General features: G+C 45.3%; 1 protein-coding gene across 1 annotated transcript in view; it reads left to right on the forward strand.

The window, feature by feature from the left end:
- LOC135549659 (cyclin-dependent kinase 6-like) overlaps positions 1 to 19,333 on the forward strand; it is a 99,156-nt gene extending 79,823 nt beyond the window's left edge. The window contains exons 6-8 of the mRNA XM_064979834.1: positions 11,729 to 11,779; positions 11,929 to 12,064; positions 12,218 to 19,333. Of these exons, the coding sequence (XP_064835906.1) occupies positions 11,729 to 11,779; positions 11,929 to 12,064; positions 12,218 to 12,367 (337 nt within the window). The 3' untranslated portion in view covers positions 12,368 to 19,333. The remainder of the gene's footprint in view (positions 1 to 11,728; positions 11,780 to 11,928; positions 12,065 to 12,217) is intronic.
- Positions 19,334 to 22,185: the final 2,852 nt, after the last annotated feature.

Genomic DNA, 22,185 nt, shown 5'->3' on the forward strand with positions numbered 1-22,185 from the left:
TGTAGTAGACAGAGAAGTCCCCTACCGTTACTCTACTGTAGTAGACAGAGAAGTCCCCTACCATGACTCTACTGTAGTAGACAGAGAAGTCCCCTACCGTTACTCTACTGTAGTAGACAAAGAAGTCCCCTACCTTTACTCTACTGTAGTAGACAGAGAAGTCCCCTACCGTTACTCTACTGTAGTAGACAGAGAAGTCCCCTACCTTTACTCTACTGTAGTAGACAGAGAAGTCCCCTACCATGACTCTACTGTAGTCGACAAAGAAGTCCCCTACCTTTACTCTACTGTAGTAGACAGAGGAGTCCCCTACCGTTACTCTACTGTAGTAGACAGAGAAGTCCCCTACCATGATTCTACTGTAGGAGACAGAGAAGTTCCCTACCATGACTCTACTGTAGTAGACAGAGAAGTCCCCTACCGTTACTCTACTGTAGTAGACAGAGAAGTCCCCTACCATGATTCTACTGTTGTAGACAGAGAAGTCCCCTACCGTTACTCTACTGTAGTAGACAGAGAAGTCCCCTACCTTTACTCTACTGTAGTAGACAGAGAAGTCCCCTACCGTTACTCTACTGTAGTAGACAGAGAAGTCCCCTACCGTTACTCTACTGTAGTAGACAGAGAAGTCCCCTACCATGACTCTACTGTAGTCGACAAAGAAGTCCCCTACCTTTACTCTACTGTAGTAGACAGAGAAGTCCCCTACCATGACTCTACTGTAGTAGACAGAGAAGTCCCCTACCATGACTCTACTGTAGGAGACAGAGAAGTCCCCTACCGTGACTCTACTGTAGGAGACAGAGAAGTCCCATACCGTGACTCTACTGTAGTAGACAGAGAAGTCCCCTACCGTTACTCTACTGTAGTAGACAGAGAAGTCCCCTACCATGACAGAGAAGTCCCCTACCGTTACTCTACTGTAGGAGACAGAGAAGTCCCCTACCGTGACTCTACTGTAGTAGACAGAGAAGTCCCTTACCGTTACTCTACTGTAGTAGATAGAGAAGTCCCCTACCATGATTCTACTGTAGTAGACAGAGAAGTCCCCTACCGTTACTCTACTGTAGTAGACAGAGAAGTCCCCTAACGTTACTCTACTGTAGTAGACAGAGAAGTCCCCTACCGTTACTCTACTGTAGTAGACAGAGAAGTCCCCTACCTTTACTCTACTGTAGTAGACAGAGAAGTCCCCTACCTTTACTCTACTGTAGTAGACAGAGAAGTCCCCTACCGTTACTCTACTGTAGTAGACAGAGAAGTCCCCTACCTTTACTCTACTGTAGTAGACAGAGAAGTCCCCTACCGTTACTCTACTGTAGTAGACAGAAAAGTCCCCTACCGTTACTCTACTGTAGTAGACAGAGAAGTCCCCTACCATGACTCTACTGTAGTAGACAGAGAAGTCCCCTACCGTTACTCTACTGTAGTAGACAGAGAAGTCCCCTACCATGATTCTACTGTAGGAGACAGAGAAGTCCCCTACCGTTACTCTACTGTAGTAGACAGAGAAGTCCCCTACCATGACTCTACTGTAGTAGACCGAGAAGTCCACTACCATGACTCTACTGTAGTCGACAGAGAAGTCCCCTACCTTTACTCTACTGTAGTAGACAGAGAAGTCCCCTACCGTTACTCTACTGTAGTAGACAGAGAAGTCCCCTACCATGACTCTACTGTAGTCGACAGAGAAGTACCCTACCTTTACTCTACTGTAGTAGACAGAGAAGTCCCCTACCGTGACTCCACTGTAGTAGACAGAGAAGTCCCCTACCATAACTCTACTGTAGTAGACAGAGAAGTCCCCTACCATGACTTTACTGTAGAAGACAGAGAAGTCCCCTACCGTTACTCTACTGTAGTAGACAGAGAAGTCCCCTACCATGACTCTACTGTAGTAGACAGAGAAGTCCCCTACCATGACTCTACTGTAGTAGACAGAGAAGTCCCCTACCTTTACTCTACTGTAGTAGACAGAGAAGTCCCCTACCATGACTCTACTGTAGTAGACAGAGAAGTCCCCTACCGTTACTCTACTGTAGTAGACAGAGAAGTCCCCTACCATGATTCTACTGTAGGAGACAGAGAAGTCCCCTACCATGACTCTACTGTAGTAGACAGAGAAGTCCCCTACCGTTACTCTACTGTAGTAGACAGAGAAGTCCCCTACCATGATTCTACTGTAGGAGACAGAGAAGTCCCCTACCTTTACTCTACTGTAGGAGACAGAGAAGTCCCCTACCGTTACTCTACTGTAGTAGACAGAGAAATCCCCTACCGTTACTCTACTGTGGTAGACAGAGAAGTCCCCTACCGTTACTCTACTGTAGTAGACAGAGAAGTCCCCTACCATGACTCTACTGTAGTAGACAGAGAAGTCCCCTACCATGACTCTACTGTAGTAGACAGAGAAGTCCCCTACCATGACTCTACTGTAGTAGACAGAGAAGTCCCCTACCTTTACTCTACTGTAGTAGACAGAGAAGTCCCCTACCGTTACTCTACTGTAGTAGACAGAGAAGTCCCCTACCATGACTCTACTGTAGTAGACAGAGAAGTCCCCTACCGTTACTCTACTGTAGTAGACAAAGAAGTCCCCTACCTTTACTCTACTGTAGTAGACAGAGAAGTCCCCTACCGTTACTCTACTGTAGTAGACAGAGAAGTCCCCTACCTTTACTCTACTGTAGTAGACAGAGAAGTCCCCTACCATGACTCTACTGTAGTCGACAAAGAAGTCCCCTACCGTTACTCTACTGTAGTAGACAGAGAAGTCCCCTACCTTTACTCTACTGTAGTAGACAGAGAAGTCCCCTACCGTTACTCTACTGTAGTAGACAGAGAAGTCCCCTACCGTTACTCTACTGTAGTAGACAGAGAAGTCCCCTACCATGACTCTACTGTAGTCGACAAAGAAGTCCCCTACCTTTACTCTACTGTAGTAGACAGAGAAGTCCCCTACCATGACTCTACTGTAGTAGACAGAGAAGTCCCCTATCATGACTCTACTGTAGGAGACAGAGAAGTCCCCTACCGTGACTCTACTGTAGGAGACAGAGAAGTCCCATTACCGTGACTCTACTGTAGTAGACAGAGAAGTCCCCTACCGTTACTCTACTGTAGTAGACAGAGAAGTCCCCTACCATGACAGAGAAGTCCCCTACCGTTACTCTACTGTAGTTGACAGAGAAGTCCCCTACCATGATTCTACTGTAGTAGACAGAGAAGTCCCCTACCGTTACTCTACTGTAGTAGACAGAGAAGTCCCCTACCTTTACTCTACTGTAGTAGACAGAGAAGTCCCCTACCTTTACTCTACTGTAGTAGACAGAGAAGTCCCCTACCGTTACTCTACTGTAGTAGACAGAGAAGTCCCCTACCATGACTCTACTGTAGTCGACAAAGAAGTCCCCTACCTTTACTCTACTGTAGTAGACAGAGAAGTCCCCTACCATGACTCTACTGTAGTAGACAGAGAAGTCCCCTACCTTTACTCTACTGTAGTAGACAGAGAAGTCCCCTACCGTTACTCTACTGTAGTAGACAGAGAAGTCCCCTACCATGACTCTACTGTAGTAGACAGAGAAGTCCCCTACCTTTACTCTACTGTAGTAGACAGAGAAGTCCCCTACCGTTACTCTACTGTAGTAGACAGAGAAGTCCCCTACCATGACTCTACTGTAGTAGACAGAGAAGTCCCCTACCGTTACTCTACTGTAGTAGACAAAGAAGTCCCCTACCTTTACTCTACTGTAGTAGACAGAGAAGTCCCCTACCGTTACTCTACTGTAGTAGACAGAGAAGTCCCCTACCTTTACTCTACTGTAGTAGACAGAGAAGTCCCCTACCATGACTCTACTGTAGTCGACAAAGAAGTCCCCTACCTTTACTCTACTGTAGTAGACAGAGGAGTCCCCTACCGTTACTCTACTGTAGTAGACAGAGAAGTCCCCTACCATGATTCTACTGTAGGAGACAGAGAAGTCCCCTACCGTTACTCTACTGTAGGAGACAGAGAAGTCCCCTACCATGACTCTACTGTAGTAGACAGAGAAGTCCCCTACCGTTACTCTACTGTAGTAGACAGAGAAGTCCCCTACCATGATTCTACTGTAGTAGACAGAGAAGTCCCCTACCGTTACTCTACTGTAGTAGACAGAGAAGTCCCCTACCTTTACTCTACTGTAGTAGACAGAGAAGTCCCCTACCGTTACTCTACTGTAGTAGACAGAGAAGTCCCCTACCGTTACTCTACTGTAGTAGACAGAGAAGTCCCCTACCATGACTCTACTGTAGTCGACAAAGAAGTCCCCTACCTTTACTCTACTGTAGTAGACAGAGAAGTCCCCTACCATGACTCTACTGTAGTAGACAGAGAAGTCCCCTACCATGACTCTACTGTAGGAGACAGAGAAGTCCCCTACCGTGACTCTACTGTAGGAGACAGAGAAGTCCCATACCGTGACTCTACTGTAGTAGACAGAGAAGTCCCCTACCGTTACTCTACTGTAGTAGACAGAGAAGTCCCCTACCATGACAGAGAAGTCCCCTACCGTTACTCTACTGTAGTAGACAGAGAAGTCCCCTACCATGATTCTACTGTAGTAGACAGAGAAGTCCCCTACCGTTACTCTACTGTAGTAGACAGAGAAGTCCCCTACCGTTACTCTACTGTAGTAGACAGAGAAGTCCCCTACCGTTACTCTACTGTAGTAGACAGAGAAGTCCCCTACCATGACTCTACTGTAGTCGACAAAGAAGTCCCCTACCTTTACTCTACTGTAGTAGACAGAGAAGTCCCCTACCATGACTCTACTGTAGTAGACAGAGAAGTCCCCTACCATGACTCTACTGTAGGAGACAGAGAAGTCCCCTACCGTGACTCTACTGTAGGAGACAGAGAAGTCCCATACCGTGACTCTACTGTAGTAGACAGAGAAGTCCCCTACCGTTACTCTACTGTAGTAGACAGAGAAGTCCCCTACCATGATTCTACTGTAGTAGACAGAGAAGTCCCCTACCGTTACTCTACTGTAGTAGACAGAGAAGTCCCCTACCATGACTCTACTGTAGTCGACAAAGAAGTCCCCTACCTTTACTCTACTGTAGTAGACAGAGAAGTCCCCTACCATGACTCTACTGTAGTAGACAGAGAAGTCCCCTACCATGACTCTACTGTAGGAGACAGAGAAGTCCCCTACCGTGACTCTACTGTAGGAGACAGAGAAGTCCCATACCGTGACTCTACTGTAGTAGACAGAGAAGTCCCCTACCTTTACTCTACTGTAGTAGACAGAGAAGTCCCCTACCTTTACTCTACTGTAGTAGACAGAGAAGTCCCCTACCGTTACTCTACTGTAGTAGACAGAGAAGTCCCCTACCTTTACTCTACTGTAGTAGACAGAGAAGTCCCCTACCGTTACTCTACTGTAGTAGACAGAAAAGTCCCCTACCGTTACTCTACTGTAGTAGACAGAGAAGTCCCCTACCATGACTCTACTGTAGTAGACAGAGAAGTCCCCTACCGTTACTCTACTGTAGTAGACAGAGAAGTCCCCTACCATGATTCTACTGTAGGAGACAGAGAAGTCCCCTACCGTTACTCTACTGTAGTAGACAGAGAAGTCCCCTACCATGACTCTACTGTAGTAGACCGAGAAGTCCACTACCATGACTCTACTGTAGTCGACAGAGAAGTCCCCTACCTTTACTCTACTGTAGTAGACAGAGAAGTCCCCTACCGTTACTCTACTGTAGTAGACAGAGAAGTCCCCTACCATGACTCTACTGTAGTCGACAGAGAAGTACCCTACCTTTACTCTACTGTAGTAGACAGAGAAGTCCCCTACCGTGACTCCACTGTAGTAGACAGAGAAGTCCCCTACCATAACTCTACTGTAGTAGACAGAGAAGTCCCCTACCATGACTTTACTGTAGAAGACAGAGAAGTCCCCTACCGTTACTCTACTGTAGTAGACAGAGAAGTCCCCTACCATGACTCTACTGTAGTAGACAGAGAAGTCCCCTACCATGACTCTACTGTAGTAGACAGAGAAGTCCCCTACCTTTACTCTACTGTAGTAGACAGAGAAGTCCCCTACCATGACTCTACTGTAGTAGACAGAGAAGTCCCCTACCGTTACTCTACTGTAGTAGACAGAGAAGTCCCCTACCATGATTCTACTGTAGGAGACAGAGAAGTCCCCTACCATGACTCTACTGTAGTAGACAGAGAAGTCCCCTACCGTTACTCTACTGTAGTAGACAGAGAAGTCCCCTACCATGATTCTACTGTAGGAGACAGAGAAGTCCCCTACCTTTACTCTACTGTAGGAGACAGAGAAGTCCCCTACCGTTACTCTACTGTAGTAGACAGAGAAATCCCCTACCGTTACTCTACTGTGGTAGACAGAGAAGTCCCCTACCGTTACTCTACTGTAGTAGACAGAGAAGTCCCCTACCATGACTCTACTGTAGTAGACAGAGAAGTCCCCTACCATGACTCTACTGTAGTAGACAGAGAAGTCCCCTACCATGACTCTACTGTAGTAGACAGAGAAGTCCCCTACCTTTACTCTACTGTAGTAGACAGAGAAGTCCCCTACCGTTACTCTACTGTAGTAGACAGAGAAGTCCCCTACCATGACTCTACTGTAGTAGACAGAGAAGTCCCCTACCGTTACTCTACTGTAGTAGACAAAGAAGTCCCCTACCTTTACTCTACTGTAGTAGACAGAGAAGTCCCCTACCGTTACTCTACTGTAGTAGACAGAGAAGTCCCCTACCTTTACTCTACTGTAGTAGACAGAGAAGTCCCCTACCATGACTCTACTGTAGTCGACAAAGAAGTCCCCTACCGTTACTCTACTGTAGTAGACAGAGAAGTCCCCTACCTTTACTCTACTGTAGTAGACAGAGAAGTCCCCTACCGTTACTCTACTGTAGTAGACAGAGAAGTCCCCTACCGTTACTCTACTGTAGTAGACAGAGAAGTCCCCTACCATGACTCTACTGTAGTCGACAAAGAAGTCCCCTACCTTTACTCTACTGTAGTAGACAGAGAAGTCCCCTACCATGACTCTACTGTAGTAGACAGAGAAGTCCCCTATCATGACTCTACTGTAGGAGACAGAGAAGTCCCCTACCGTGACTCTACTGTAGGAGACAGAGAAGTCCCATTACCGTGACTCTACTGTAGTAGACAGAGAAGTCCCCTACCGTTACTCTACTGTAGTAGACAGAGAAGTCCCCTACCATGACAGAGAAGTCCCCTACCGTTACTCTACTGTAGTAGACAGAGAAGTCCCCTACCATGATTCTACTGTAGTAGACAGAGAAGTCCCCTACCGTTACTCTACTGTAGTAGACAGAGAAGTCCCCTACCTTTACTCTACTGTAGTAGACAGAGAAGTCCCCTACCTTTACTCTACTGTAGTAGACAGAGAAGTCCCCTACCGTTACTCTACTGTAGTAGACAGAGAAGTCCCCTACCATGACTCTACTGTAGTCGACAAAGAAGTCCCCTACCTTTACTCTACTGTAGTAGACAGAGAAGTCCCCTACCATGACTCTACTGTAGTAGACAGAGAAGTCCCCTACCTTTACTCTACTGTAGTAGACAGAGAAGTCCCCTACCGTTACTCTACTGTAGTAGACAGAGAAGTCCCCTACCATGACTCTACTGTAGTAGACAGAGAAGTCCCCTACCTTTACTCTACTGTAGTAGACAGAGAAGTCCCCTACCGTTACTCTACTGTAGTAGACAGAGAAGTCCCCTACCATGACTCTACTGTAGTAGACAGAGAAGTCCCCTACCGTTACTCTACTGTAGTAGACAAAGAAGTCCCCTACCTTTACTCTACTGTAGTAGACAGAGAAGTCCCCTACCGTTACTCTACTGTAGTAGACAGAGAAGTCCCCTACCTTTACTCTACTGTAGTAGACAGAGAAGTCCCCTACCATGACTCTACTGTAGTCGACAAAGAAGTCCCCTACCTTTACTCTACTGTAGTAGACAGAGGAGTCCCCTACCGTTACTCTACTGTAGTAGACAGAGAAGTCCCCTACCATGATTCTACTGTAGGAGACAGAGAAGTCCCCTACCGTTACTCTACTGTAGGAGACAGAGAAGTCCCCTACCATGACTCTACTGTAGTAGACAGAGAAGTCCCCTACCGTTACTCTACTGTAGTAGACAGAGAAGTCCCCTACCATGATTCTACTGTAGTAGACAGAGAAGTCCCCTACCGTTACTCTACTGTAGTAGACAGAGAAGTCCCCTACCTTTACTCTACTGTAGTAGACAGAGAAGTCCCCTACCGTTACTCTACTGTAGTAGACAGAGAAGTCCCCTACCGTTACTCTACTGTAGTAGACAGAGAAGTCCCCTACCATGACTCTACTGTAGTCGACAAAGAAGTCCCCTACCTTTACTCTACTGTAGTAGACAGAGAAGTCCCCTACCATGACTCTACTGTAGTAGACAGAGAAGTCCCCTACCATGACTCTACTGTAGGAGACAGAGAAGTCCCCTACCGTGACTCTACTGTAGGAGACAGAGAAGTCCCATACCGTGACTCTACTGTAGTAGACAGAGAAGTCCCCTACCGTTACTCTACTGTAGTAGACAGAGAAGTCCCCTACCATGACAGAGAAGTCCCCTACCGTTACTCTACTGTAGTAGACAGAGAAGTCCCCTACCATGATTCTACTGTAGTAGACAGAGAAGTCCCCTACCGTTACTCTACTGTAGTAGACAGAGAAGTCCCCTACCGTTACTCTACTGTAGTAGACAGAGAAGTCCCCTACCGTTACTCTACTGTAGTAGACAGAGAAGTCCCCTACCATGACTCTACTGTAGTCGACAAAGAAGTCCCCTACCTTTACTCTACTGTAGTAGACAGAGAAGTCCCCTACCATGACTCTACTGTAGTAGACAGAGAAGTCCCCTACCATGACTCTACTGTAGGAGACAGAGAAGTCCCCTACCGTGACTCTACTGTAGGAGACAGAGAAGTCCCATACCGTGACTCTACTGTAGTAGACAGAGAAGTCCCCTACCATGACAGAGAAGTCCCCTACCGTGACTCTACTGTAGTAGACAGAGAAGTCCCCTACCTTTACTCTACTGTAGTAGACAGAGAAGTCCCCTACCTTTACTCTACTGTAGTAGGCAGAGAAGTCCCCTACCTTTACTCTACTGAGTAGACAGAGAAGTCCCCAGTCTCTCTCTGTTGTCCTCTACAACCAGTACTTGTCTGACTAACTCCCTTCATCCAAGGTTTTCCCCAAATACGTCCATCTCTTAATCAAAGCTTTTTGAAGGAAAAAACAGTTTCACTTACTGATAAGCATCAGTACCATTTGTCTCAGGAATCTGAAGCAAATATCATGCAAGTCTGTATCTGCGTGGTTTAGATTGGATAGTAATTAGTCAACAAGCTGTGAATGACACAGAGGGCTGTGTTAACATTCCGCTAATCTAAAGGCTGGACATGTTATTTTAATGCAGCCAACGCAGGAGGAGATCACATCCCTGTTTACTTTCTCACAGTGGACTGGCACGTTGATAAACCTCTCGAAGACATAACCTCACACACACACACACACACACACACACACACACACACACACACACACACACACACACACACACACACACACACACACACACACACACACAGACAGGCACACGTATTCCAGAGTTTGTATGGAATGTGGGACAGAATGGTTGGCACAAGGGGAGCGTGACTCAGCTGCCGGTCCCAGCCCTATCCCCCTTATCACCTCTAGGTTGGGTGTGTGTGTGTGTGTGTGTGTGTGTGTGTGTGTGTGTGTGTGTGTGTGTGTGTGTGTGTGTGTGTGTGTGTGTGTGTGTGTGTGTGTGTGTGTGTGTGTGTCAGTGTCAACCCTGTGTGAAGCCAGTCATCCATTCAAACCACTCCTGGTTTAAAAATGGACCTCTTGGAAATCATACTTGTTTTGGCATGATGCTGTTGTTGTAGGTGATGTTTTCCATCTAAAGGCAGAGAACTGGTCTGATCTCTATGGTTCAACCCTCAGACTCTCAACATTCCCTTCCAGCAACCAGTATAAAGGGATGCCAGTGTAGTGAGTCATTGATAGAAATGTGGTTATAGGGGGTGTATTGGTTAGGATGGCGTCTACTTGGTGAAAAGGGGCATAGATCAGGTCCACCACTGTAGCTGCTAGGTTTGTATAGCGTGTTATGGAGCACCCTTAACCCGTCAAAGTATGTGGCAACATAATTGCTGTCACTGTAAAATGTGCAAACTACCATCAAACTACCTGTGTCTAATCTTCAAAGTCTTAGCATGTAGGGAAAGTGTGGGGGTTCAGCTATGTAGGAAAAGTGTGGGGGTTCAGCTATGTTGGAAAAGTGTGGGGGTTCAGCTATGTAGGGAAAGTGTGTGGGTTCAGCTATGTATGGAAAGTGTGGGGGTCCAGCTATGTAGGGAAAGTGTGGGGGTTCAGCTATCCTGGGAAAGTGTGGGGGTTCAGCTATGTAGGGAAGGTGTGGGGTTTCAGCTATATAGGGAAAGTGTGGGGGTTCAGCTATGTAGGGAAAGTGTGGGGGTTCAGCTATGTAGGGAAAGTGTGGGGGTTCAGCTATATAGGGAAAGTGTGGGGGTTCAGCTATGTAGGGAAAGTGTGGGGGTTCAGCTATGTCGGAGAAGTGTGTGGGTTCAGCTATATAGGGAAAGTGTGGGGGTTCAGCTATATAGGGAAAGTGTGGGGGTTCAGCTATGTAGGGAAAGTGTGGGGGTTCAGCTATGTAGGAAAAAGATTACCGCAGATGTTAGATGCATTAACATCTGGTGGTGACTGCTAGTTTATATATCTCCCAGCTCGTCTCTGTTAGAATAATCCAATAGGTGTTTCACACAGGATTTGCACTGCTCACCCACTCCCAATGCCGCACATGCACGCACACACACACACACACACACACACACACACACACACACACACACACACACACACACACACCACACAGGCCCACAGAGAGCTAATGCAGACACACACACACACCACACAGGCCCACAGAGAGCTAAGTCAGACACACACACACACACACCACACAGGCCCAGAGAGCTAAGGCAGACACACACACACACCACACAGGCCCACAGAGAGCTAAGGCAGACACAAATGAGGGTTAAATCTATGTTTTTCTACCCGTTGGCTGGTTGGTTGGTTGGTTGGGAGCAGTGGTTGGCTGGGGTTTGAGTTGAGACATGAATGAACTGATGATGACTGCTGGAATGTCTGTGGGTGCCGGGGGAAGCATACCCAAAGCCACAGGTACCACCAGCAGGCCTTCCCTCCATCCCTAGCCCCTCTCCACCTCCTCTCTCTCCCTCCCATGAGTGTGCCTTTCTCCCATGTGCTGCTGAAACAGTCCTCAGTACTATCTGGTCTGACCAGAACCAGGAAAGCCACCCCTTTACAGTAGAACAGAGTGAGGATTGGACTGGTTATGCCAGTTAAGGATGATGCTGGCCAGGGTCTACCTGGCCGGCTCAGTAGGAATGATAAAGAGTCAGCATTAATGCAACCTGCATCACCGCCACAGAACCCATTGATTTATGAAGGACACATTAAAACTCATTTATCTGATTCATTGAAGGTGTATAACACAGTTTGATAGTGCAACTCTACACCAATAAGCTTCAGTTATATTGGCATGTGCTCTTCCTCTCCCCAGACCTTTGTTTAGAGGAAGCTCAGATGTTGATCAGCTGGGCAAGATTTTTGAGTAAGTACCATGTTGTACATCATATGCTATAAATCATATTTACAGTTTTAACAATCAATTGGCAAATAATGAGGCTTGTGATTCTGATGATAATGATAATGATGACGATGAAAATAGTGGTGAAGATGATGATGATGATGATCCCTCAGTGTGGTTGGGGTTCCCTCGGTGGAAGACTGGCCCCAGGAAGTTGCCCTACCACAGAGTGCCTTCTCTCCACGACCCCCTCAGCCAATCGGAAACCTCATCCCTGACATGGACGAGCTGGGGAAGTCCCTTATACTGGTGAGTATTAGACACACACACACCGCACTCTAAATACAGTACGTACTGTTTCAAATTGATTTGTCCAATAGGAATGAAACTCACACTTTTCTTCTTATTGAAGAAAATGTTATCATTATAATATTTGTCTCTCTCTTCTCTTTCTCTGTACAGCAATTCCTGGCATTCAATCCCGCCAAAAGGATATCAGCGTTTGCTGCTCTGACCCACCCCTACTTCCAGAGTGTGGATAGTGACAGTAAGAGTGTGTACACTCAGCCCATTGCCAGCAACAAGCCCACCATGGAGGAGAGCGCTGCCTGACAGCCCCCCGTCCCAGGACAAGACAGAGAGAGCGAGAGAGATGGACACAAAGACAGAGAAAGAGAGCAACAGACAGACATTTGATTCTAAAATGCAACAGTGCTGTCTTCCACAATGTACTGATTTGAATGCTGCTTTTTAGGATAATTCTTTTTAAATTAAAAAATGTAAACAATGCAAGGACCCTTAAAGCTGAGATGTACTGCCACCAGGGGAGAACCTCTGGATGTCCAGGAGCTGCTGCCTCTTGTATCTTCTGCCTTAGCCTGAGAAGAGGCTCCTCAGTGAGGGAACACCAAGCACCAAGGGTAGGTCGGCATGGATCTCACCTGGAGCTCATCTCCACGACTGAACTGAGAGAGAGGATACACACACATATGTTTATCCCATGCAGGAGGACCTCACACTGCCTAGCGCTGCTTATGGTCCAAACATACATTTGTGTTTTTATATCACTGCCATCTACAGGTAGTCCTGTGTTACTGCAGGCTGGAGCAGGATTCTGATGGGATTCAGCTTAAAAGACTTTGACTGGTGCGAACTAAGCACTCCACAGAACAACTGAAAATGGATCACGTTGAGTTCTTCTTATGGCATCCATACTTCAGTGTCATAAGGTGAGATGAAAGCTGATGGACACCATACAAGAGCCTATGTGTTACTCTTTCTGATGACCTGATCAATCAATCAAATGTATTTCTAAAGCCCTTTTTACATCAGCTGATGTCACAAAGTGCTGTACAGAAACACAGCCTAAAACCCCAAACAGTAAGCAATGCAGATATAGAAGCACAGTGGCTAGGAAAAACTCCCTAGAAAGGCAGGAACCTAGGAAGAAACCTAGAGAGGAACTGAGGGGTGGCCAGTCCTCTTCTGGTTGTTCCGGGTGGAGGTTATAAGAGTACATGGCCATTTAAGGCCAGATTGTTCTTCAAGATGTACAAACGTTCATAGATGACCAGCAGGGTCAAATAATAATCACTGGTTGTAGAGGGTGCAACAGGTCAGTACCTCAGGAATAAATGTCAGTTGGCTTTTCATAGCCAAGCATTCAGAGGTTGAGACAACAGGTGCGGTAGAGAGAGAGAGAGTCTAAAACAGCAGATCCGGGACAAGGTAGCACGTCCGGTGAACAGGTCAGGGTTCCCTAGTCTCAGGCAGAAGAGTTGAAACTGGAGCAGCAGCACGACCAGGTGGACTAGGGACACCAAGGAGTCATCAGGCCAGGTTGTCCTGAGGCATGGTCCTAGGGCTCAGGCCCTCCAGGAAGGGAGAGAGAGAGAATTAGAGGGAGCATACTTATATTCACACAAGACACCTAATAAGACAGGATAATTACACAAAATAGGACAGACTGAACCTAGCCCCCGGCACATAGACTATTGCAGCATAAATACTGGAGGCTGAATGGGGGGGGGAGACACTGTGGCCCTTCCGACGATACCCCCGGACAGGGCCAACCAGGCAGGATATAACCCCTGCACAGCCCCCAAACCTTTAGAACTATATCAACAGACCACCAATTTACTACCCGGAGACAAGGCTGAGTATAGCCCACGAAGATCTCCTCCACTTCACGAGCCGGAGGGGTGCAAAACCAGACAGGAAGATCACGTCAGTGACTTAACCCACTCAAATGACGCACCACTCCTTGGGACGACATGGAAGAGCACCAGTAAGCCAGTGACTCAGCCCCTGTAATAGGGTCAGAGGCAGAGAATCCCAGTGGAGAGAGGGGAGCCAGCCAGGCAGAGCCAGCAAGGGCGGTTCGTCGCTCCTGTGCCTTGTTGTTCACCTTCTCACCCCTGGGTCAGACAACACTCAATCATAGTACCTACTGAAGAGATAGATGAGTCTTCAGTAAAGACAGAGGTTGAGACCGAGTCTGCTTCTCTCACATGGATAGGCAGACTATTCCCTAAAAAAAAGCCCTGCCTCCAGCTATTTTCTTAGAAATTCTATGGACAATAAGGAGGCCTGTGTCTTGTGACCGTAGCGTACGTGTAGGTATGTACGGCAGGATCAAATCTGAGAGATAGTTAGGAGCAAACCCATGTAATGCTTTGTAGGTTAGCAGTAAAACCTTGAAATCAGCCCTAGCCTTCTCAGGAAGCCAGTGTAGAGAGGCTAGCACTGGAGTAATATGATCAAATGTTTTGATTCTAGTCATTCTAGGATTCTAGCAGCCATGTTTAGCACTAACTGAAGTTCATTTAGTGCTTTATCCGGGTAGCCGGAGAGTAGAGCCTTGCAGTAGTCTAATCTAAAATAATTTTTGGACAAAAGGTTTCTGATTTTTGTCTTGATATGTTCGTCCTTCTTGATATGTTCGTCCTTCACAGTTTTATTTGAGACGACTATACAACTATCAAGCTTAATTGTCAGATCCAACAGCAGATCTCTTTGTTTCTTAGGAACTAGAACTAGCATCTCTGTTTTGTCCGGGTTTAAAATAATTTGCCGCCATACACTTCCTTATGTCTGAAACACAGGCTTCCAGAGTAGGCCATTTTGGGGCTTCACCATGTTTAATCGAAATGTACAGCTGTGTGTCGTCCGCATAGCACCAACAGGTAGAATATATAGTGAAAACAATAGTGGTCCTAAAACAGAACCTTGAAGAATGCCGAAACATACAATTTATTTGTCAGAGGACAAACCATCCACAGAGACAAACTGATATCTTTCCGAAAGAAAATGACCTGATGAGCTGATACACAGAGCATACTGGAGGGACTACATGTTGTATACGAATAAGGTCGATGTATGCACCATTGTTGACAGTTGATTTCTTATTTTCTATTTTGTCTTAATTTTACTGGACTTTAAATCATGTGTGGGGATTGAAATTAAAAAATGATATTGCAAAATTCCCCGCTAGAAAATAAATTACAAGACAAGGTCAAATCCAAAGGAGGAAAGGTTTGACAATGTGAGGCATGTAGAATGGATCGGGTAATGGACTGGTATAGGCTAGTGCTAGAGACTGCACTTATCCTGGCAGTAGTGGTGTGACTTGCATATCCAGCACACTGGCATGTGTAGCAGGGTAGCAGTAGTATGGGTGTTGGTCAGTGAAATGTCATTAGTTGTGAGATTTTGTATTGAGAAAAGGGAGGTGGATACGTCGGATTCGGAGGATGTTGAACATTGTACCTTCTTCATTTGGACTTAGTCTCAGAGGGTTACATAAAAGCATACAGGGGTCCATGTTGAAACACAGCGGTTCTGTGTTAAGAATGGTTGTTTTAACAATGATGCTCACCTTACTTATTATGCTCACGTTGAGGAGCACTCCAATGGCATATTGATTCAATATGACTAACTAGAGTGCTTTCAGACTCGGTCCCTCCGAGGAATTGGCTGAAAACATGTCAAGGTAAATAGAGTTATTTTGTTTGTAAAACTTCTTACTGCACAGTAATCTAGACCATAACTTTCACTCTGGTATATCTAGTGCTGCTAGCACACAAATACACTCAGGATCTTTTTAGAAATCAAATCAGAAATCATTCTGACACACTTTGCACATTCATGATCAGACTGCATCAACTGTTTCCGTGGCTGACAATAATGCTATAACATGATTTTGATACTATACTCATATTACAGAATTCATGACTGTGTGAATCAAACTGCACGTCTGCTATGATATGTTTGATATCCTACGTGTTTTCAGTGTCAGGGGACACTTGGTTTAATGACATGAAATCCATTTGAACTGAGCTCTCATCTCCATGTAGCAGTAGATGTGTTTGTTCTGTCAGGTTCATGTCACTGATGGATACTCGTCTCTGTTCTGTCAGGTTCATGTCACTGATGGATACTCGTCTCTGTTCTGTCAGGTTCATGTCACTGATGGATACTCGTCTCTGTTCTGTCAGGTTCATGTCACTGATGGATACTCGTCTCTGTTCTGTCAGGTTCATGTCACTGATGGATACTCGTCTCTGTTCTGTCAGGTTCATGTCACTGATGGATACTCGTCTCTGTTCTGTCAGGTTCATGTCACTGATGGATACTCGTCTCTGTTCTGTCAGGTTCATGTCACTGATGGATACTCGTCTCTGTTCTGTCAGGTTCATGTCACTGATGGATACTCGTCTCTGTTCTGTCAGGTTCATGTCACTGATGGATACTCGTCTCTGTTCTGTCAGGTTCATGTCACTGATGGATACTCATCTCTGTTGCAGACTTCATGTTACAACTCTCTAGAAATAGGGATTGTCAAGCTTTCTTGGTATTGGTCAGTTCAACGTCAACTGCCCTACTAACAAGTACCCACATGGCACAGACATCAGTTCAACGTCTTGTTTTGATTTACAGTTGGTTGAGTTGTCCGTTCAGTGTGAAATCAACAAAAAAACTGTCATTGTCACAGGTTAAACGTTGGGTGAAAAAAAGACGAAATGCCCTATTACTGATTACTTTTTGCAAATCCAATTATTTTCCCACGTTGATTCAACGTCATGACATAGATTTTTGGGGTTGAAATTACGTGGAAACAATGTTGATTCAACCAGTTTTTGCCTAGAGGGTAGACTATCATCATTTTAGTCTATATTCACTTGAAACTATCACTGTGTTATTTTATTTAAGAGGTTTATTGGTCATTTGTAAACCTAAAACACAGGACAAGAATACTTTTGTCTATGTAATAGAAAATAATAAAGTTGTACTTTTTTAGAGCCACCTACATGGGGTCTGCCATACATTTCCTACGATTACACAAATGCACCTACCGTATGAGAGCTTTGTATTGCAAATACCCTTTAGCTAATGAACAGTACTGAAAAATGTAGTATTTTAACACATTTAGCTCCAAGGATGAAAGTAAAGGCCACCAATATATTTAAAATGCCCACTTATGACATGATAACTTAATTTACAATGACGATATGGAGGTAATGGGCATTATGTTTACATGAATAAATGCCCTCAGTGGTGATTGTTTCATGTTGCACCATTTGAATAAAACATCTGCTTTGTATATGCGAGCGTTCTTGTTTGGGATTCATTCAAATAATTAACAGATGTATAATGTGCTTAATATTGAATTGGGTTGCGTTAGGCTGTGGATATTTAGTTGTTGTATTTGTTGCGGTATTTCAATGTTGTTAACATGTGAAGCTGCAAAAAATGCTGGGGAAAAATGTGTAAACATCACAATATACACTGAGTGTACAGAACATTAGGTCCACCTTCCTAATAATGAGTACCCCAGAACAGCCTCAATTCATCAGGCCAGGGACTCTACAAGGTGTGGAAAGCGTTCCACATGGATGCTGGCCCATGTTGACTCCAATGCTTGTTGACTCCAATGCTTCCCACAGTGTCAAATTGTCTGGATGTCCTTTGGGTGGTGGACCATTCTTAATACATACAAGAAACGGTTGAGTGTGAAAAAATGTTGTGTTGCAGTTCTTGACACAAACCAGTGTGTCTGGCACCCACTACCAAACCCTGTTCAAATGAACAGAAATATTTTGTCTTGCCCATTCACCCTCTGAATGGCACACATTCACAATCCATGTCTCAATTGTCTCAAGGCTTAAAAATTCTTGTTTCACCTGGATTCACCTGGCCAGTCTTGTCATGTTTAGTACACTCAGTATATTTTATTATAAACAATCTGTAAAGAATGTGTATATTTTTATTTGACAGAAGAGCATGACAGCAGAATTGACAGAAGATCATGACATAGCAGAATTGACCGACGATCATGACATAGCAGAATAGACAGAAGATCATGACATAGCAGAATTGACAGAAGATCATGACATAGCAAAATTGACAGAAGATCATGAGTCCCTTTTCTTTTTGCAACAACACATTTAACATTCCACGCAAATCTCTTCTATACTGCATATCAAAACAACAATGGATTACATAGTATTACATAACAAATATGGATCATTTCTATACATTTTAAATGACTTCTCTCACTACTGCTTATCTAAACAATGCAGAATTAGCACCACACAGTCATACAAGTCTTATTTTGAAATAGACCCAATATATCATGTTTGAGATTTGTTATTATAGCTTATGTCCTTAAAACAGAGGCGGAGTCCCTAATGGAGGGACCTGGCCAAAGGTAGTGCACAATCTAGGGAATAGGTTGCCATTTGGGCGCATCCAGCGAGGCCAAACACAGATAACAAGCTAATACCCCCCCACCCAATGCAATACAGATCACCATGCCTACATTAAGCATAGAAGCCCAACCAGTTCACATTGTGGTGTCTTCTGTACTTTAGCTACAGGTGTACAATAGTAGTGATCCTAGTAAAAGGACTTGCTCAATGACTCTCCAATGAAGCCCCAAATTATTTAGGCTTTAGTGTTTTTTTCTTGTACATAAGGTCTTATTTGTGCAGTTTACTTGTTTAGTATTTTTCTAGTATGTGTAGTGTTCTTCTTTTGAAATTATGTTTCATGTACAGTACAATGATGATGTGTTTTTCATGTGAAGAAGTTACTGATTTCGGGGAAGTTATGCTATTTAACTAACTAAAGGTCTTGCTATATAACATCATGTCTAGTCTAGGTCCATTATGTAGCCTGGTCTTATGCTTGTTCAGCACCATATTTAAAATAAAATGCATTTTATATATTGTGATTCAAAGCTGTTCTGAAGCAGATTGTTGATGCCAGAATCCACATTTTTACAATGCCCTTTTTTGCTAATATTGTAGTTTTGCCAAGAAACCGGATTTGAGGAAATACAGAGTATCAAATAGGAACATAGTTTGCTACTTATTTTTATTTCAATTGTATTTATCCATTTAGGCTTTCTCTAAACTGGTTTTGCTGCTATACAGTAATGCTCTCAAAACGTATTTAAAACCATATTATGACCCACCATAAGGTTATCTAAGTGTATGTAGCAGCTTAACGTTTCTGATATTGTATTCACAACTGCTTGTCATTTTATTTTAGTCAAATAAATGTTTAGTGTGTTAATTGTGTTTCCACTGGCATTATTGTGTATTATCTTACTAACGCAATTCCTGTCATTTTATAAAGGTAATTATAAACCGGGTCATTCAAGCCCTGGATGCTAATTGGCTGAAAGCCGTGGTATATAAGACTTTATAAACCGGGTAGTTTGGCTCCTGGACGCTGATTGGCTGAAAGCTGTGGAATATGAGACTAAACCACGGGTATGAGACAATATTACTTGTTTACTGTTCTAATTATGTTGGTAACTTTATAATAGCAATAAGGCACCTCGGGAGTTGGTGGCATATGGCCAATATACTATGACTTAGGGCTGTATCCAGGTACTCCACATTGCGTCGCGCAGAAGAACCGCCTTTAGCTGTGGTATATTAGCCCTATACCACACCCCCTTGGGCCTTATTGCTTAAATATACCACGGGTATGATGCAAAACTACTTGTTTACTGTTCTAATTATGTTGGTAACCAGTTTATAATAGTAATAAAGCATTTCAGGGGTTTGTGGTATATGGCCAATATACCACGGCTATACAACTCCGCGTTGCATCGTGCCTAAGAACAGCTCTTAGCTGTGGTATATTGGCCATATAACTCACTGCCCCTAGGCCTTATTGCTTAAATCTACCTGTGTTTTTAATCTCTAGCTCAGGTGAAATCCCCACCTGCTTTAAGATGTCCTCTATCATCCCCATGCCCAAAAAAGGGAAAATAACTGAAGTTAGTGCTACCAACCCATAGCACTAACTTCCGTCATCATGAAGTGCTTCGAGAGGCTCGTCAAAGACTACATCACCACATCCCTCCCTGACACACTCGACCCTCTCCAATTTGCCTCCCTCCCTGACACACTCGACCCTCTCCAATTTGCCTACCTCCCTGACACACTCGACCCTCTCCAATTTGCCTCCCTCCCTGACAGACTCGACCCTCTCCAATTTGCCTACCTGCCTGACACACTCGACCCTCTCCAATTTGCCTCCCTCCCTGACACACTCGACCCTCTCCAATTTGCCTCCCTCCCTGACACACTCGACCCTCTCCAATTTGCCTCCCTCCCTGACACACTCGACCCTCTCCAATTTGCCTACCTCCCTGACACACTCGACCCTCTCCAATTTGCCTCCCTCCCTGACACACTCGACCCTCTCCAATTTGCCTACCTCCCTGACACACTCGACCCTCTCCAATTTGCCTACCTCCTTGACACACTCGACCCTCTCCAATTTGCCTCCCTCCCTGACACACTCGACCCTCTCCAATTTGCCTACCTCCCTGACACACTCGACCCTCTCCAATTTGCCTCCCTCCCTGACACACTCGACCCTCTCCAATTTGCCTACCTCCCTGACACACTCGACCCTCTCCAATTTGCCTCCCTCCCTGACACACTCGACCCTCTCCAATTTGCCTCCCTCCCTGACACACTCGACCCTCTCCAATTTGCCTCCCTCCCTGACACACTCGACCCTCTCCAATTTGCCTCCCTCCCTGACACACTCCCTGAAAGATCCAGGGACGACGCAAACGTCATTACACTGCCCTCACCCACCTGGACAAAAGGAATGTATATGTGAGGCTGCTGTTCATCGACTACAGCTCAGCCTTCAATACCATACTGCCCTCACCCACCTGGACAAAAGGAATGTATATGTGAGGATGCTGTTCATCGACTACAGCTCAGCCTTCAATACCATACTGCCCTCACCCACCTGGACAAAAGGAATGTATATGTGAGGATGCTGTTCATCGAGTACAGCTCAGCCTTCAATACCATACTGCCCTCACCCACCTGGACAAAAGGAATGTATATGTGAGGATGCTGTTCATCGACTACAGCTCAGCCTTCAATACCATACTGCCCTCTAAGCTCACCACAAAACGTATGGCCCTCCCTATGCAAGCTGGGTCCTGGACTTCCTGATGGGCGTTCTCACCCCCCTTCTGTATTCCCTGTATACCCACAACTGTGTGGTCTCACACAACTCCAACTCCATCATAAAGTTTGCTGACGACACGACAGCCTGATTACCAACAACAATGAGGCGGCCTACATTGAGGAGGTAGGCACTCTAATGGCGTGGTGCCAGGTAAACAACCTCAAAGTCAGCTAAACAAAGGAGCTGATTGTGGACTTCAGGAGGTACCAAGCTGGGCACGCGCCCATCCTTATCAACTGGGCCACCATGGAGACGGTCAAAAAGTTCAAGTTCCTCTGCGTACACAACTCCAAGGAGCTGAAATGGTCAAACCCCACGGACACTGGTGAAGGCACAATAGCGACTCATCAAACTTGGGATTCTGAAGAAATTCAGTCTGTTCCCTAGGGCCCTCACAGTGTTCTACAGGAGCACCATCAAGAAAATACTGTTGAGTTGCATCACAGCCCGGTACGGCAACTCCACCGCCACAGACCACAAGGTGCTACAGAGGGGGGTACGCTCAGCTGAATGCACCACTGGGTGCACACTGCCTGACCTTCAGGACACCTACAACCCCAGGTGTCACAGAAAGGGCAAGAAGATCATCAGGGACCCCTGGATATTCTGAGCCATGACCGGTTCTCTCCGTTTCCATCACTCAGACATGGGCATTATAGGAGCATCATGGCAAAAAATGTAAAACTGGCCAATAGCTTCTACCCACAGACCATCATCACTAGTCAGCTACCTGCCCCCCTCCCCTCCTCTATTATATTTGTATTGTTTTATTTCACTTTGTACTGCATTGTTGGAGCTCGGAGTTTAATAATTTCACTGTACCCTGTCATTACATACATCTGCAACCCTGTACATGTGTTCTCTCTAATCCAATCTAATACATGTATTTACCGCTAGGTGGCAGTCATCACAGATCT

Source organism: Oncorhynchus masou, chromosome 12, assembly GCF_036934945.1.
Source record: "Oncorhynchus masou masou isolate Uvic2021 chromosome 12, UVic_Omas_1.1, whole genome shotgun sequence".
Taxonomy (NCBI): Eukaryota; Metazoa; Chordata; class Actinopteri; order Salmoniformes; family Salmonidae; genus Oncorhynchus; species Oncorhynchus masou.